Source organism: Eumetopias jubatus, unplaced genomic scaffold (assembly GCF_037043125.1).
Source record: "Eumetopias jubatus isolate StellerSeaLion01/CBP00866 unplaced genomic scaffold, mEumJub1_p1.0 scaffold_9, whole genome shotgun sequence".
Classification (NCBI taxonomy): Eukaryota; Metazoa; Chordata; class Mammalia; order Carnivora; family Otariidae; genus Eumetopias; species Eumetopias jubatus.
In genome coordinates this window covers 90,936,490-90,954,361 of record NW_028274815.1, presented here as the reverse complement: position 1 = coordinate 90,954,361, position 17,872 = coordinate 90,936,490, and the positions used below count along the sequence as shown (strand labels likewise).

At 46.6% G+C, this 17,872-nt stretch overlaps 1 protein-coding gene across 1 annotated transcript in view; it reads left to right on the top strand.

The window, feature by feature from the left end:
• SYNDIG1 (synapse differentiation inducing 1) overlaps nt 1-17,872 on the top strand; it is a 122,021-nt gene that overhangs the window by 30,833 nt on the left and 73,316 nt on the right. The window contains exon 2 of the mRNA XM_028123723.2: nt 13,192-13,329. Coding sequence (XP_027979524.1) covers nt 13,192-13,329 — 138 coding nt within the window. The remainder of the gene's footprint in view (nt 1-13,191; nt 13,330-17,872) is intronic.

Genomic DNA, 17,872 nt, shown 5'->3' with positions numbered 1-17,872 from the left:
CTACTTGGTCATGGTGAATAATCCTTTTAATGTACTGTTGGATCCTATTGGCTAGTATTTTGTTGAGAATTTTTGCATCCATGTTCATCAAGGATATTGGCCTGTCATTCTCCTTTTTGATGGGGTCTTTGTCTGGATTGGGGATCAAGGTAATGGTGGCCTCATAAAATGACTTTGAAGTTTTCCTTCCATTTCTATTTTTTGGAACAGTTTCAGGAAAATAGGTATTAATTCTTCTTTTTAGAAATGTTTGGTAGAATACCCCTGGGAAGCCATCTGGCCCTGGACTTTTGTTTGTTGGGAGAATATTGATGACTGCTTCAATTTCCTTGGTGGTTATAGGTCTGTTTAGGTTTTCTATTTCTTCCTGGTTCAATTTTGGTAGTTGATACATCTCTAGGAATGCATCCATTTCTTCCAGGTTATCTAATTTGCTGGCATAGATTTGCTCATAATATGTTCTTATCATTGTATTTCTTTAGTGTTGGTTGTGATCTCTCCTCTTTCATTCATGATTTTGTTGATGTGGGTTATTTCTCTTTTCTTTCTGATCAGTCTGGCCAGGGGTTTATCAATCTTGTTAATTCTTTCAACGAACCAGCTCCTAGTTTTGTTGATCTGTTCTACTGTTCTTTTGGTTTCTAGTTCATTGATTTCTGTTCTGATCTTTACTTCTCTTTTCCTGCTGGGTTTAGGCTTTATTTGCTGTTTTTTCTCTAGCTCCTTTAGGTGTAGGGTTAGGTTATGTATTTGAGACCTTTCTTGTCTCTTGAGAAACGCTTGTATTGCTATATACTTTCCTCTTAGGACTGCCTTTGCTGTATCCCAAAGATTTTGAACAGTTGTGTTTTCATTTTCTTTGGTTTCCATGAATTTTTTAAATTCTTCTTTAATTTCCTTGTTGGTCCATTCATTCTTTAGTAGGATGCTCTTTAGCCTCCATGTATTTGAGTTCTTTCCAACTTTCCTCTTCTGATTGAGTTCTAATTTCAAAGCATTGTGGTCTGAAAATATGCAGGGAATGATCCCAATCTCTTGGGACCGGTTGAGACCTGATTTGTGACCTAGGATGTGATCTATTCTGGAGAATGTTCCATGGGCACTAGAGAAGAATGTGTATTCCGTTGCTTTGGGATGGAATGTTCTGAATATGTCTGTGAAGTCCATTGGGTCCAGTGTGTCATTTAAAGTCTTCATTTCCTTGTTGCTCTCTTTGCTTAGATGATCTGTCCATTTCAGTGAGGGGGGTGTAAAACTCCCCCACTATTATTGTATTGTTGTCAATGTGTTTCTTTGCTTTTGTTATTAATTGCCTTATATAATTGGCTGCTCCCATGTTTGGGGCATAGATATTTACAGTGGTTAGATCTTCTTGTTGGATAGACCCTTTAAGTAGGATATAGTGTCCTTCCTTATCTCTTATTACAGTCTTTGTTTTTAATTCTAATTTGTCTGATATAAGGATTGCCACCCAGCTTTCTTTTGGTGTCCATTAGCATGGTAAATGGTTTTCCACCCCCTCACTTTCAATGTGGGGGTGTCTTTGGGTCTAAAATTAGTCTCTTGTCAACAGCATATCGAAGGGTTTTGTTTTTTAATCCAGTCTGATTGTCTGTGTCTTTGTTTGGGGCATTTAGCCCATTTACATTCAGGGTAACTATTGAACGATAGGAATTCAGTGCCATTGTGTTGCCTGTAAGGTGACTGTTACTGTATATTGTCTGTGTTCCTTTGTGGTCTATGCTGCTTTAAGGCTCTCTCTTTGCTTAGAGGACCGCTTTCAATATTTCTTGTGGGGCTGGTTTGTGTTTGCAAATTCCTTTTGTTTTGTTTGTCCTGGAAGCTTTTTATCTCTCCTCCTATTTTCATTTTTTTAAGTTTTTTTTTAAAGATTTTATTTATTTGAGAGAGAGAGAGAGAATGAGAGATAGAAAGCACAAGAGGGAAGAGGGTCAGAGGGAGAAGCAGACTCCCTGCTGAGCAGGGAGCCCAATGTGGGACTTGATCCCGGGACTCCAGGATCATGACCTGAGCCGAAGGTAGTCGCTTAACCAACTGAGCCACCCAGGCAGCCTCTCCTCCTATTTTCAATGACAGCCTAGCTGGATATAGTATTTGTGGCTGCATGTTTTTCTCGTTTAGTGCTCTGAAGATATCTTGCCAGTCCTTTCTGGCCTGCCAGGTCTCTATGGATAGGTCTGTTGCCAATCTAATGTTTCTACCTTTATAGTTTACATATCTCTTCTCCTGAGCTGCTTTCAGGATTTTCTCTTCATCTCTGAGACTTGTAATTTTTACTATTAGATGTTGGGGTGTTGACCTATTTTTATTGATTTTGAGAGGGGTTCTCTGTGCCTCCTGGATTTTGATGCCTGTTTCCTTCCCCACATTAGGGAAGTTCTCCGCTATAATTTGCTCCAATAGACCTTCTGCCCCCCTCTCTCTTTCTTCTTCTTCTGGGATCCCAATTATTCTAACGTTGTTTCGTCTTTTCGTATCGCTTATCTCTCGAATTCTGCCCTCATGATCCTGTAGTTGTTTCTCCCTCTTTTTCTCAGCCTCTTTATTTTCCATCATTTGGTCTTCTATATCACTGATTCTCTCTTCTGCCTCATTTATCCTAGCAGTTAGTGCCCCCATTTTTGATTGCACCTCATCAATAGCCTTTTTGATTTCGACTTGGTTAGATTTTAGTTCTTTTATTTCTCCAGAAAGCGTTTCTCTATTAACTTACACGCTTTTTTCAAGCCCAACTAGTATGTTTAAAGTCATGATTCTGAACTCTAGGTCCGACATCATACTAATGTCCGTATTGAGTAGGTCCCTGGCTGACGGTACTACCTCTTGTTCTTTTAGCTGAGGTGATTTTTTTCGTCTTGTCATTTTGTCCAGAGGAGAATAGATGAATGAGAGAACAAAATGCTAACAGGTTAAAAACATCCCCAGAAAATATACTCTACATAAATCAGAAAAGACATGAAACCAGGGGAAAAGAAAGGGAAAGAAAGAAGAAAGAAAGAGAAAAAAAAAAGAAAAGATAAAAACAAACAAAAACGAACAAAACAAAAATACAGAATATGATCAAATATGATCAGGCTAGTGCACACATCAGTGCCACACACTAGATTTTGGGTGTATTTTGGTCTGTTAGAAGAAAGTGCCTCCTAAAATTTTAAAGAAAGAAAGATATATTGTACAAAATAAAGGTTGATACAATGAAGGGATGGAATATGACTGTAAAGATGAAAATTATAAAATTTTTTAAAAAGAGACTTGATAAGGCACTTGAAAAAAGAGGATTTAAAAAAAAGAAAGAAAGAAAAAAAGGGGGGGAGAGAATATGATCAGGCAGGAGACTAGAACAAAGCCATACACTAGAGATTTAGGGTATATTTTGATCTGTTAGAAGAAACTGTATCTCAGAATTTTAAAGAGAGAACAACATATGTATATATATATGCCAAAAATAAGGGTAACTACTATGAAGGGATAGAATATGACTCTAAAAATGAAAAATAAAAATGTTTTTTTAAAAAAGGGATTGATAAGATGTTGGTTGAGAAAGGGAAAAGGAAAAATTCAAAAAAAAGTTAAAAAAATTAACTTTGAAAGACTAATGAATCATGGTAAAAAAAAGCCATGCATTCTATGTGCAGTATTCCCCTAGCGCTGGAGTTCTGCTATTCTCCTTGATAGGTAAACTTGGTCTTGGCTGGCTGTTCTTGCTGATCTTCTGGGAGAGTGACCTGTTGCTGTGTTTCCCACATGTCTTTGTCGGAGGCGGAATTGCCCCTTCCTTGTAGGTCCGGGATAAGCAATCTGCTCGGGTTTGCTCTTGGGAGCTTTTGTTCCCTCCAAGCTCTCGGTACAGCTTTGGAGGACGAGCGTGAAAATGGCACCTTCCCAATCTTTTCCCTGGAGGAGTCGAGAACTCGGGGCCCCGCTCCTCAGTGCACCCCCAGAGAAAAGCAGTCAGTCACTCCCGTCTCCCCGGTCTCTGGCCGCACTCCGTGCTCACCCGGCCTGTGACCAGGCGTTTCTATCTCTGGCACCCGACCCCATGTGGAGTATCCAAACCAAGCAGATCCCTGAGGTGCGCTTCTGCGCCACTCCTCCAGGGGGAGGAAAGGGAGTCTCCCCGGATCTGCCACTTGTTGGGTCCCTGCCAGAGGAGCAGTGGCCCGACTGTGTTGCTGATCACAGTTTATGGCAACCCCGAGCTGAGACCCTAGGCCTCGGCTCTGTCTCTGCAGCTGGCTTCCCCGCTCTAATACCCAGGAGCTCTGTTGCACTCACGTACCCCCGGTCTTTCTGTGACTCGGAGGGTCCTTAGACCACACTGTCCTGCGAGGGTTCCACCCCCAGCTTAGCCACTGGAGCGACGTCCCTCAGTGGAGCCGACTTCTAAAAGTTCCAATTTTGTGCTCTGCTGCTCTATCACTTGCCAGAAGTGGCCAACGGAGGCCCCCCTCCCCCGCCATCTATCCTCCCGAATATCGCCTCAGATTCACTTCTCCTCATGTCCTAACTTCCAGAAAGTGGTCACTTTTCTGTTCAGAGAGTTGCTGCTATTCTTTTCTTCGATCTCCTGTTGAGTTCGTAGGTGTTCAGAATGGTTTGATCCCTATCCAGCTGAATTCCTGAGACCAGATGAAATCTAGGTCTCCTACTCCTCCACCATCTTGCTCCACCCCCCCCCCTTTTTCTAGCTGTTCTAGATGTATCTTTTATGTTGGCAACCCTAGCCCTGAAATCAGCCTTTTCTCCAAAGAACCCTGGCTGCTTTTATTGGAGAACGGTATTTACTAACCAACATCTGGGTGCTAAGTCTGTTCACTGCCCCTGGGAGGAGGATCACTGTTTTCAGGCACTCTTGCATACAGAGCTAGGAAATACTTATGTGCATATATTACATAAACGTATCGATATAACTGTGTTATGGGCAGATGAAAATGGATACCCTCTGTTCCAGTCCAGTCAGCTCACAGTGGTGCCCTTCATGCTGTTTTAAGCTGCATTGTATTCCATGGTGTGGATATATCACAGTTTATGTGAGCACTCTCCTTTGAATGAGCATTTAAGTCATTTCCAGTAGTTTGCAATTATATACAATGCTGCAGCAAATAACCTCACACATATGTATTTTCATATTATTAGAGGTGACTCTTCAGGATAAATTCCTAGAAGTGATGTTACAGGACCAAAAATAAACACATATTAAATTGTGTTATATTGACAAATACCTTACAAATAAGGTTGCACCAATTTGCATCCCAACCAGCCTGTTTCCCAACAGCCTAACTAATAATAACCTTGATAGTGCTTTTTAATTTTTGACAACTCAATAGGTGAAAAATGGTGTCTTGGTGTAGTTTTCCTTGTCTTTTCTGTGAGTCAGGTTGAGCATGATTCCACCTGGACTAGGGTGAGGCAGGCAGAGTGCCCAGGCCATGAAAATTCAGGAGGCGCTCCATCCCAGATGCTGGCCATGCACAGGAGGGACTCTGAGAGTGAGGAGCGCCACAGTGGCAAGGGAGCTGGGCTAAGATTTCAGTCCTAGTTCCCCTCTTCACCTTCAAACCAGTCCAAATCCACCTTGCTACAACTACTTGGACTTTCTATCTGAAAACAGTGAGGAACTCAGTGGATTATGTTTTGAGTTCCTCAGATAAATGTATCGTAGACTAGAAGCAAGAAGATCTAAAAAGGACAATCATCGCCTTATGCAATGATGTATGTAGCTTCTCTGTGCAGAAAATCACACATGCAAATAGCACAGATTAGAAGTAGGGATGCACCTTTAGAAACTGGGTCAGCAGTTAATGATAACTAGACATGCTAGGGTTGGTTTACAACTGTAAAAGACTAGGTTAGCCATAAAAGACTAGGTTCCTATTTATTTCCTGATATAGAATAAGCCTTGGATTTCTCAAGCAGTGGAAAGTGGCCAGTACTGTGCATGGTGTGCCTGTGAGCACCTCTCTGCTCCCACTTCACACCATTTTCTCTCTCACTATCTAGAGCCTTGTGTGTGTACAGTGCTCATGACCCAGGGCCTTTGCACATGCTGCCCCCAGGTCCTTAACTGAGCAAGGGACCTTCGGATGTGAATCTCAATTTCTTCACAAAATCTGAAGTCCACTGTACAACTCAGTGATATCCACACTGTGGATAAAACACAAACACATGACTGTGAAAAAGTAACCTAATTATCAGCATACAGTGACTGCTTGCTGTGCCCAGATCAGTTTTACCTGATTCATGTGGTGTTATTGTACACCGAGTCTTACACACATGGATGCATATTTGTGCTTTGTGCTTATTTATTTGGCATGGATGGGGTTTATCATCCTGGATACGCACATTCCTTGTGGGCCCCCATCTCCTCACCCCTCCCAGGTGTTGGCTGAGTATGGTAGTCTTGCTCCATCTAGGATTGCCCTGATTCAAACTTTTAGGGTGTCCACTAACATCCCCAGTTTCTCCATGGGCTCTGTAACAGGTGCTCTCCACAGCCCCTCAGGAGAAGACATAGAAGCCCTCTGGCCTGGCCTCCGTCTACCTGAGGACTTTCTCTGGGGGCCTGAGGGACCATCTGCAAAGTATGGGAGAACCTCTGCCCCAGGAGCAATTCTCCTGCTAACAACCAAGAGGTAGTTCCTCTTGGTGGGCTAACTTTGGGAATGGTCTCACTCTGGCCCCCTGAGGTCCCAGCAGGACCAGGCTTCAGGTCATGCAGGTGCCTGCCTCAATGACACGCCATTTATCCTCTGTGTTCCCAGACAGGTCCCACTTCTCCTTCCTGCCGGAATCTCTTTTGGTTATCTCCCAGGAAAACAATTCACCCCAATCCTTTGCTCAAAATCTGCTTCTAAGGGGAGCCACACTACAATGTGTCTCAGGAAAGCATTTTGCTATAAGTTGTTTCCCAGGGCCCCTGAGCACTTCCAGACCGCAAGAAGACCTGACCTGGTGGGGGACGTCATGGAGGGAGCTGGTCCTCCTATCCTAACAATTGGATCAAATACCCATATCTAGTTAGAAAACAAGCATTTAAATTAACGCAGGCATATTGAATAGCCCTGTGGTGTGATCATGTCTTACCAGCATGCCCCACTTTTGGACAAACCAGGAGCAATGCCCAGACGTAAATCTTAATGAAGCTTGCTTCATTCGACTCCTGTTGCCAGAACATTGCAGACCTTAAGGCTTCAACCACGCTTAGATGATAATTAGACACTTTCCAGACAAGAGATGAGTTTGCACTTTGTTCAGGACAAGTAACCATCAGCAGAAGTTTCGCTCTTGACAACTGCTCTGTGTAAAGGATGGCCTGTGTCCCCAGAGCACAGCAGACCTGGCCCTGGAAACCTTGCTTGTGTGTCCCGAGCCTCATCCAGTCGCCTTCGATGAGTTGGCTGTCTGAAGGTGATGAATGCTGGATGCAGCCTTGCAGGGGCTCCTCCTGGAGTCACCCTCTGGACACCTGATGCCTGCCCCTAAAGGCTGAACCTTTTTAAAGGGAATTAAAGTCGCAGATGAATCAAATCTATTGATCATGGGAATATAGTCTTCATGGCACTATAGTAGGAGCTAAGACCTGAAGCCCCCACCACAAAGGAGAAAACAAACTTAGAAGAAATAGAACAAAGAGCATGGTTCTTAGAGGTGACCCAGCAACAGGTGTCTGTTTAGTTCTTACCATCTCACATTTGCACACAACGCCGGTCTATTCCACAGAGTCTCCATGCAAATAATCTCCTTACATTATTTATGTGGTCATCCGCTCTAACCCTGGAATCAAAGTTGGAGCTTCCCGAAGAGACAGGCAAGGTGGGAGGTGAGTGCAGAGAGGTGGCTAACCCCGCATTGTGTGCACCTGTTTACACAGATGTAACCCGGACCATGGGTCTTGGGAATTGGGTCTCATTCATCCTGGAACACAAGAGACACTGGTGTGGTATTTGATATCCCTTCTGAGTTAACTTTATTTTTCCCCCGTCTTCAGAAAAATTTCATATTTCTATGCTCTTAATCAGATTATTGCCTTCTAAAAGTACCTCCTTTCTCAAGGAATATAAAATCATTAAGGGAATATTGTGCCAGATACTACCAGGGGGCAAAAAAAAAAAAAAATTACTTCTAAGTAATGCATTAATTCCCTCATTTTCGGTCTTTCCCTCCCTCCCTTCCTTCCTTCTTCCTTCCTTCCTTCCTTCCTTCCTTCCTTCCTTCCCTTCATCCATCCTTCCTCCCTTCCTTTGGCTGAGAGCCATTTGTTTTATAAAAGTTTACTTGGGAAGTCAACATTCATACAAGAAGAGATGGAGCTGTTTAAGTTCAGGGGACTTGGAGTCTGAGGACTGTCCTTAAGGAGGCCCCCAGCCCACTGCATGAATTGCAGCACAGAAGCACCCCCCTATTAAGTGAAAAATGAGGCAGCACCTGCAAATACCATGCACACTGTGATGTTTCCCCCAAAACCAAATACACTGATTGTCATTACTGGAGGAAAATCAAACATGTTGCAGTGAAAAATGTGTATCTACTAGGAAACCTTCTATTTCTGTTCTTTGAACTGCCTGATCACTGGGGAGTTGACTAACAAAAAAATAACTGAATTCCCAGGTTTTAGGAATTACAATAGAGAGCGAAGTACATGTGATACTTTACTGACACTGCACATAGTTTCATCCTCCAAAGATGAGCCAGGGCATGAGTTTGGGAGCAATGGCTGTTGAGCGTTGCTGGGGAAAATCTGGTCGTTCCTGCTTTGGGCTGTCTCCATGTAGGGCAGTAGGAAGCTACTCTGTGAAGCATGTGCTCCAAGCATCGAATACTTGAAAGAGACTGGGGCAAAGGCTGAAGTTCTGCCTTCATAATCTGCTTTGCTCCTTGGCTGGGCTGACTCCCAAATTCCAAACTCCCAAATTCCTTGGCCCTTGCTGGCACTGGAAAGGGGGTGACATACATGGACTTGGGATTCTTTCCGGGATGGTCTCTACCCTGCTGCCCTGCTGAGGGCCCTGCTGCCAGCCCACCCCCGCCCAACCCTCTTGTCTCCTCCCTTCCTCTCCCCCTCCCACCTCCCACACAGGCTTCCCTAGGGAGCCCAGAAGCAGGGGTGCTCTTTCCAGCCCCTTGCCCCATTCTCCACTGAGCCATCCAAATGCAACGACATGCTCAACAAACAAGCGCTTACAAAGTGGCCTGAAGAGCAGTCTCAGTGCAGAAAGAAAACAATCACCAATGTCCTCACCATCCAGAAGCATCTAATTTCTGACATTCTACTCTAGTTTTTCATCTGAGTTTTTATAAACATCATTTTCCGTGAATCTATAGAATTCTATGTAGGATTCTTCTGTGATTTCACTGTTTTTAAACAGTGCTGTTAAAAACACTCTAGAACAAACACCCCTACATTCCTGGAAAGGGAGCCTCCATGGGAAGCCCTGCCTTCGAGCCGTGGCTGTCCCATCCTTCTCTGTGCCCCTCCACTCTCTCCTTGGGGCCATGCAGAGTGGCGCTCCAGAGGAGCAAGCAGCGTCTGGGGGCAATGGGAGGGCAGTGCGAGGCCCAGAGGCGTCGGCAGGAGGATGTGTGAGGCCTTGAGTGACACCAAATGACATACCTGAGCCCAGCTGTGCACCCCTAAAATGACATCCTCGCAGCCCAGGCTCACACAGCCAAGCGAATTGTGATGTGCGAACCATGGGGCATCATGCCTGGCATTATGACTGTTATATTAAAATACCCTAATGAAGAAAACCCCACAGGGTCAAGAGCTGTCGCTCTGAGAGGAGGTGATGGAACCGGTCGTAGAATGGGCCCGTCGTGTGAGGTGCCCGTGGACTCAACAGCGCCCTCCTCTGCCTGGGCCCGCTCAGCACTGGCCGCCGCAGAGCAGGGCCCCTGCAGGGACTGTAAACCCCCTTGGAATGCTTTCAGTTTGCCTTGCAATTCTCTAATCTGATGACCCATGAAGACCATTTTTAGAAACAGCTGCTGTGCGTGATGAATTTCTTGGTGCTGATGTTTGCGTGTGTTTTCCCTATTTGGTGTATTGGTGTCTACGCAGCCTCACCCAGGCAAGCCTCCTCTCATCTCCTCTCCTTCCTGTTGGTGGCAAGATGCCCACGGCCGCTTATACCCACAGAACAGCCGCCTATGGAAGACAGAACATAAAATGGACTGGGCTGTTTCTGTCTGCCCTGTAATTTGCCTGAATTTTTAAACTCTATTTTAATCAAAATTGACTAATTATTTTTGGTACCGTATAGCCACAACTTTGCAATTTACAGAGTGTGGTTCCCTTATGCTTCTAAATAAAAATCTGTGAAGATTTTGGGGGAGTGCCCTGAAATCTAATTCTTTGCTTCATGGGGATAGTGGTGTAATTCTAGGCAGATTCCAAAAATGGAAGTTGGGGCTCAGCATACCTATGTGGTCTGTGGCAACAGTTCACAAGGCACATGACTGGGGGAGCTCTTCCTGCCCAGTACTGCCACTGACGACCCTGTAGCCACCATGAAGCAGACCAGTCCGGAGCGGTCACTGGCATCCCTGGGGCGGGCAGGGCAGAGAAGACACCTCACCTTTGGGCAAGATGCAATTGAGCCCAAATGGGGTTTGCTTTTAGCAGTGGTTACTGTCCAGCACAGCTTACACTACAGAGTTCTGGAAGGAGTGGCCACTGACTGGGCACTTCTTTGATTCGGCAAGACACTTAGCTCTCGAGTCCAGCGTTGTCCTTCATAAAACAGAAATAACAATAAAAATAGTAACGACACCTATTTCCAGAGTTGCCCTGAGATTCCAGCCAGTGCAGGTATATAAAACTCTTCGTAAACTAAAACAAACAAAAAGCCCACAAAAGCCAAGAAACAAAAATATCCATTGACAGAGTTGTTGGCCGTGTGCAAGCACATCCACCTGCAGCATCCTGATCTGTTGGTGTGACACCAACTCCGTGTCTGAGTCCAGGGCTAGAGGAAGTGGCTGTTTTTTATACCTGGTCCTCCAGCCCTCCCAGGGGCTCTCTGGTCACAGTCGTGGCCTGCCCTGGCACTGTCACCATAGGTGCCTCCCTTCCCAGACCTCACCAGCTCCTCATGCAGAGGACCCTTTGCATCGCGGCTAAGCCACCCGATGGTGCGGACACTGTCCTGTTTCCAGAGTGAGGGTCTAGAGGCCAAGGGTGCATTGGCGTGTGGCTGCTTGTCTGGAGACCCACAGCCGTGAGGACACTCAGGCTCAGCCAGAACATTGCACTCCTTCATTGAGATCAAAAGACTTTGGCTTCCCAGCAGATAGGCACACGTGTATCTCTCCCTGGCCAGCCTTCCGACCCCAGGTCTCACCTGTGAATTGTGCATTCCAGGGGCTGCTCAGTGCCCTTTCTGGACAGACATAGGGACCGTGATTCTCATTTCCCTTCATTGTTTGAGAGACCATATGGAAAGCAGGGCTACAGAGTGAAAAGAATAGAAATTTCACAGACCGGGCTCTGTCAGGGCAGGGGGTGGGGGATGACATGTGGTCCCAGACTCCTGGAGGGATGTGTCGTGAGGGGCAAGTGTCTTCCCAGGGCAGAGAGCGTGCCTGGCGGGAAGGAGGCAGCCCCCTGTGACAAGGGATACCTCTCAGTTCCTGACTCATTGGTGGTGGGGGCGGGGGTGTGCATGTGTGCAAGTGTGGGATGGGTGGAGGGGGGGCTGTGTCCATAGTGCATCGCCCACTTCAAGCACAGGTCCTCTGGAAAGGGTCCTTGTTTGTGATTTGAATGAGACCCTCAGAATGTGCCTGTTCTCCTTCAACTACACAGAAACAGAGTCCTAACAGGAAGTTTCCATTAATTCCACGGCTGTCTGCTTGCCGACTGGAGGCTCTGATTGGCAGTGATATGTGTGCATTTAGTTAACCAAAACTGGGAGGGATCCATGGTCCTCTGTGGGCTTCATCTGCCTGTCTGTGCGTGGCAATGTCAGGGGAGGTACACAGTGGCACTCCTGGGGGTGGTTCTGGCAGCGATGGTGTCCACACAGCACGATGCTCACACACCTCCCGGGTGTTTGGTGCCTCAGGTTACCCCCTGCCCTAAAGCCACCTGAGGAAGCTGGAGGCTGCATGTTTAACTACCTCTGGCACTGGCAAAGGGAGTGAGGAAGCTAATGACCCTCTTTCAAGAACAAATGCTCCGGTTCTTTTTTAGGAAACAAAATCTGGAGTAAAATGCGATCCCGTCTTTGCTTAAAATACGCACGGAGATAGGCTGGCCCTGGTTTTTGGATGAGTCAGCGTTGAGTGTGCCATGTTTTGATGAGGAGAGAAAAATCAGGATGGGGGCCCAGCAAATGGAATAATCCCTGAGACTAAAAGCATCCTCTGGGCACAGAATCCAGAGGTGGAGGTGCTGGTGGGACGACGGCCATCTAGCATCCTGGAGCTAGGGAGCTTTTGGCAGGGAGGTTTGGTCCCCGGTTCCCATTGCTCAGTGAGTGCTGGAGTCTTCTGAGCTGCTTTTTACAAATCCCTGTGCCAGTCCCCGACCCCTGCACCAGACTCCCTAGGAGGCTCTGCCAGGGCTGGGAGGAGCCCGTGGGCCTGCCAAGTGGCCTCATCCCAGAGGAGCTTTCTCACAAAGCAGCCATTAGCTTCTCTGGGAGGAGCACAAACACCCAGGGTGGACTCTAGGCCCAGCAACATCCTAACTCGGATCAGAGTCTAAGGAAATGAAGGGGGGTCAGGGAGTGTCCCCTTGTCCCACACTGGCCCTGCCTAGCCCTGTAAACCAGTTTGAAGTCTTAGAATAAAGAGAGGAGTCCACATGCTGGTGAGTGTGCCTTCTGAGTGTGCCCATCCCATCTTTGTATAGATTAAAACTCTATCCCCACCATGTGTCCCTGGATCCCAAAGATCTGTGAAATAATGGCCTTCTGTAGGATTTGACCTTCTATGGAACAACCCAAGAGCCAAGTACTTGGGATTTTTCTCCTCTTGTTCTTGATAAAGATCTCCTCAACCAGGGGCTTCCTTTCTTTAGGGAAGTATACTTGCACTATAACAACAGTGACCTTCTCAGGAGGGTTTGCTCTACACCAGGCTCGACACCCATGTCCGGGGCATTGTAGGGTGACTCCATTGTTAATGCTCTCTTCTTCTGTCCCATCCCTGCCCATTTCCGTCTTGCAGAGCGACTACTCGAGCGACACAGAGAGTGAGGACAACTTCCTCATGATGCCTCCAAGGGACCACTTGGGCCTCAGCGTCTTCTCCATGCTCTGCTGTTTCTGGCCTTTGGGCATTGCCGCCTTCTACTTGTCCCACGAGGTAAGCCTCTCTCCGTCAGCCCCACACGCAGCACAGCGAGGCTGCTGAGGAGGAGACCCCGAGAAGCCTGTGCAGCTCAGGCTATGCCACGGGGCCTGTGCTTTCTGGTTAGGACAGGCCCACGAGGGGGGTCAGGAGGCCTCAGCTCAGCGTGCTGGGACTGCCCCGTGGCCTCCAGGAAAGCAGGCTGGGAGTTCTGCCTTCGAGCAGGCACGGAGGTTATGCCAGTGGGCTGGACCCAGTGCTGGGAGGCGCTGTGCCCGGGGCAAGGACTTCAGACTTGCTGGGAAAGCAGGTGGGGAGCTGGGGTGGTTCTCTCTGCCGACAGTCTCATTCAGATAAAATGAGGTTCCAGCAGCCCGTGTGTACTCCTCCCTAGCTGAAGTTCTGCTGGAGGACATGGCCCATCCTACAGTGAATCGTGCCGTCCTTCCTCCAGGGTGAGGGCTTCTGGGGGTCGGTCCCTGGGCCTTTTTCATGCACAGCATGCTCCCTGTTGTGCCTTCAGGGAAGCCAGGCTTTGAAAGGTGTTCTGTAGCAAATGAAGAGTATTCGTGCAGCAACAGTCTCTGTACCGGTTTTTGTTGATCTGCCAGTCACAGAGGGTTTCAGCATTACCACATTGACACCGTCATCCCAGCTAGACCAGAGGAAGGCAGCTCCCTGGGTCAGCGGGGTGAAAGTGGTGCCCACACCCATGTGTGTCCTTGGGGCATGCCGAGCATCGCTCAGCAGTCAAGCCTCCCTCTCCAGCTTCTAGGGTTCTGGGGCTCTGGCAGGTCTTGTGTTTGAAACATTTATTTCTCCTGGCTTGAAAACTGGTCCCCTGGCTAAGCCCAGCAGTGGCCTCTCACTGCTTTTTGCAAGTTTCTTTGTTGACCTTGTTTTGTTTGGTGAGAGAGACTCCCTTGATATATTTTCCTTTCTCCCCTCCCTCCTTTTACGACATCACAGAGGGGCAGGGGAGAGCAGTGAACACCCCTGAGAGCAGGTGATTCTTAGCAGGGACTCTGGAGAGACCCTCTCATGCAGGAATGAAGCAGGCCCCCCTCCCAGCACTGCACTATGGTCAATTCTAGAAGATAAAGAGCAGGGCAAGATGGAGGATGGGGGCAGTCCTGCAATGCTGGGGTTGGGCTCAGCCATTGTTCCATATCCAGCTTGGCCTGGGGCGTCTATCTGAACTTCACTTTTGTCACTTTATCCCACAAATGCCAAAGACCCCCTTCTCTGGGGGAACAGGCATGGACCAGGAAGCAAGATTCCAGGTCTGCCAGGGGCCTGGGAGGCTGTGGGGCAGAGTCAGTCCTGGGTGTACCTGGACGCCAAGAAGGGGACATGGGCACTACTAAATGGGCGAGGATTGGGACACACAGCAGGACCAGGAGAAAGGCATGTGCACAAATGCCCTCAGTGAGTGGAATATGCTCTGAAGAAGATCCCCAAGGCCCAGAGCCTGCCCGCTCCTGTGTAAACTGCACCCTGAACCTGAGTGAGCCTGCTGCAAATAGGCCAGGGTAGTTGCACTAAGAAAGGGAAGGATGGGAGTGTGCGGCAGAGAGAACCAGCTTCTCGTACATCACAGGCCATTGAGGCTTTTCCCAGGAGCTGCATGTGTGACATCAGCCTTCTCCCCTGCATCCCAGTCCTGCCACCTGTTGTGATGACGTGGGGCAGGTCACTCCCAACCTCCTGGGCCAACCCTGCTGAGAAAGCCCGTTACCTATCCTGGCTGGGGTTGGGGGGTGGAGTACCATCGATGTCAGAGCTATACCTTGATTGCCAAATTTTACAGTGGGATTGATATTTTTCCCTTGTATTCCACGGGGACAAGTGTTACCTGTTCAAAGTCATGGCAGCCAACATCGGCATGAGCATGCGGGGAGAGTGCTGGGCAGAAGTGAGCACTGGATAAATGAGTGGGGACCAGGAAAGGCTGGAGAGGTTGCCCTGTCTTGGCTACTCTATATCCTAGGTGAAGCCCCCATCTCTGGAGCAGGACAAGCTGTGCACGGCATCTTTGGCTGAAAGATTGTAACTATAATAAATATCAAGGCCACAATTGCCAAGGCTGGCATTTAGATTCTTTCTCAGAAAGTAATTTCTATTTTTTTTATTATGTTAACCACCATATATTACATCATTTGTTTTGGTGTAGTGTTCCATGATTCATTGTTTCTTCATAACACCCAGTGCTCCATGCAGAATGTGCCCTCTTTAATACCCATCACCAGGCTAACCCATCCCCCTACCCTCCTCCCCTCTAGAAACCTCAGTTTGTTTTTCAGAGTCCATCATCTCTCCTGGTTCGTCTCCCCCTCTGACTTACTCCCCTTCATTCTTCCTCTCCTGCTATCTTCTTCTTTTTCTTTTTTCTTAAAAAATATGTTGCGTTATTTCAGAAGTACAGATCTGTGATTCAACAGTCTTACACAATTCACAGCGCTCACTGTAGCACATACCCTCCCCAATGTCTATCACCCAGCCACCCCATCCCTCCCAACCCCGACCACTCCAGCAACCCTCAGTTTGTTCCTGAGATTAAGAATTCCTCATATCAGTGAGGTCATATGATACATGTCTTTCTCTGATTGACTTATTTCACTCAGCATAACACCCTCCAGATCCATCCATGTCGTTGCAAATGGCAAGATCTCATTCCTTTTCATGCCTGCATAATATTCCATTGTGCATATATACCACATCTTCTTTATCCATTCATCTGTCGATGGACATCTTGGCTCTTTCCACAGTTTGGCTATTGTGGACATTGCTGCTATAAACGTTGGGGTGCACGTACCCCTTCGGGTCCCTACATTTGTATCTTTGGGGTAAATACCCAGTAGTGCAATTGCTGGATCGAATGGTAGCTCTAATTTCAACTGTTTGAGGAACCTCCATACTGTTTTCCAGAGGGGTTGCACCAGCTTGCATTCCCACCGACAGTGTAGGAGGGTTCCCCTTTCTCCAAATCCCCGCCAACATCTGTCGTTCTCTGACTTGTTAATTTTAGCCATTCTGACGGGTGTGAGGTGGTATCTCATTGACGTTTTGATTTGGATTTCCCTGATGCCGAGCGATGTTGAGCACTTTTTCATGTGCCTGTTGGCCATTTGGATGTCTTCTTTGGAAAAATGTCTGTTCATGTCTTCTGCCCATTTCTTGATTGGATTATTTGTTCTTTGGGTGTTGAGTTTAGTAAGTTCTTTATAGATTTTGGATACTAGCCCTTTATCTAATATGTCATTTGCAAATATTTTCTCCCATTCTGTCGGTTGTCTTTTGGTTTTGTGGACTGTTTCTTTTGCTGTGCAAAAGCTTTTTATCTTGATGAAATCCCAATGGTTCATTTTTGCCCTGGCTTCCCGTGCATTTGGCGATGTTTCTAGGAAGAAGTTGCTGCGGCTGAGGTCGAAGAGGTTGTTACCTGTGTTCTCCTTTATGATTTTGATGGACTCCTGTCTCACGTTTGGGTCTTTCAACCATTTGGAGTCTATTTTTGTGTGTGGTGTAAGGAAATGGTCCAGTTTCATTCTTCTGCATGTGGCTGTCCAATTTTCCCAACACCATATGTTGAAGAGACTGTCCTTTTTCCATTGGACGTTCTTTCCTGCTTTGTCAAAGATAAGTTGACCATAGAGTTGAGGGTCCATTTCTGGGCTCTCGATTCTGTTCCATTGATCTATGTGTCTGTTTTTGTGCCAGTACCATACTGTCTTGATGATGACAGCTTTGTAATAGAGCTGGAAGTCCGGAATTGTGATGCCGCCAGCTTTGCTTTTCTTTTTCAATATTCCTCTGGCTATTCGGGGTCTCTTCTGGTTCCATACAAATTTTAGGATTATTTGTTCCATTTCTTTGAAAAAAGTGGATGGTATTTTGATGGGGATTGCATTGAATGTGTAGATTGCTCTAGGTAGCATTGACACCTTCACAATGTTGGTTCTCCCAATCCATGAGCATGGAACGTTTTTCCATTTCTTTCTGTCTTCTTCGATTTCTTTCCTGAGTATTTTATAGTTTTCTGAGTACAGATCCTTTGCCTCTTTGGTTAAATTTATTCCTAGGTATCTTATGGTTTTGGGTGCAATTGTGAATGGGATCGACTCCTTGATTTGTCTCTCTTCTGTCTTGTTGTTGGTGTATAGGAATGCCACTGATTTCTGTGCATTGATTTTATAGCCTGCTACTTGACTGAATTCCTGTATGAGTTCTAGCAGTTTTGGGGTGGAGTCTTTTGGGTTTTCCACATACAGTATCCTATTATCTGCAAAGAGTGAGAGTTGGACTTCCTCTTTGCCGATTTGGATGCCTTTGATTTCTTTTTGTTGTCTGATTGCTGTGGCTAGGACTTCTAATACTATGTTGAATAGCAATGGTGAGAGTGGACATCCCTGCTGCGTTCCTGACCTTAGGGGAAAAGCTCTCAGCTTTTCCCCATTGAGAATGATATTCGCTGTAGGTTTTTCGTAGATGGCTTTTATGATATTGAGGTATGTACCCTCTATCCCTATACTCTGAAGAGTTTTGATCAAGAAAGGAT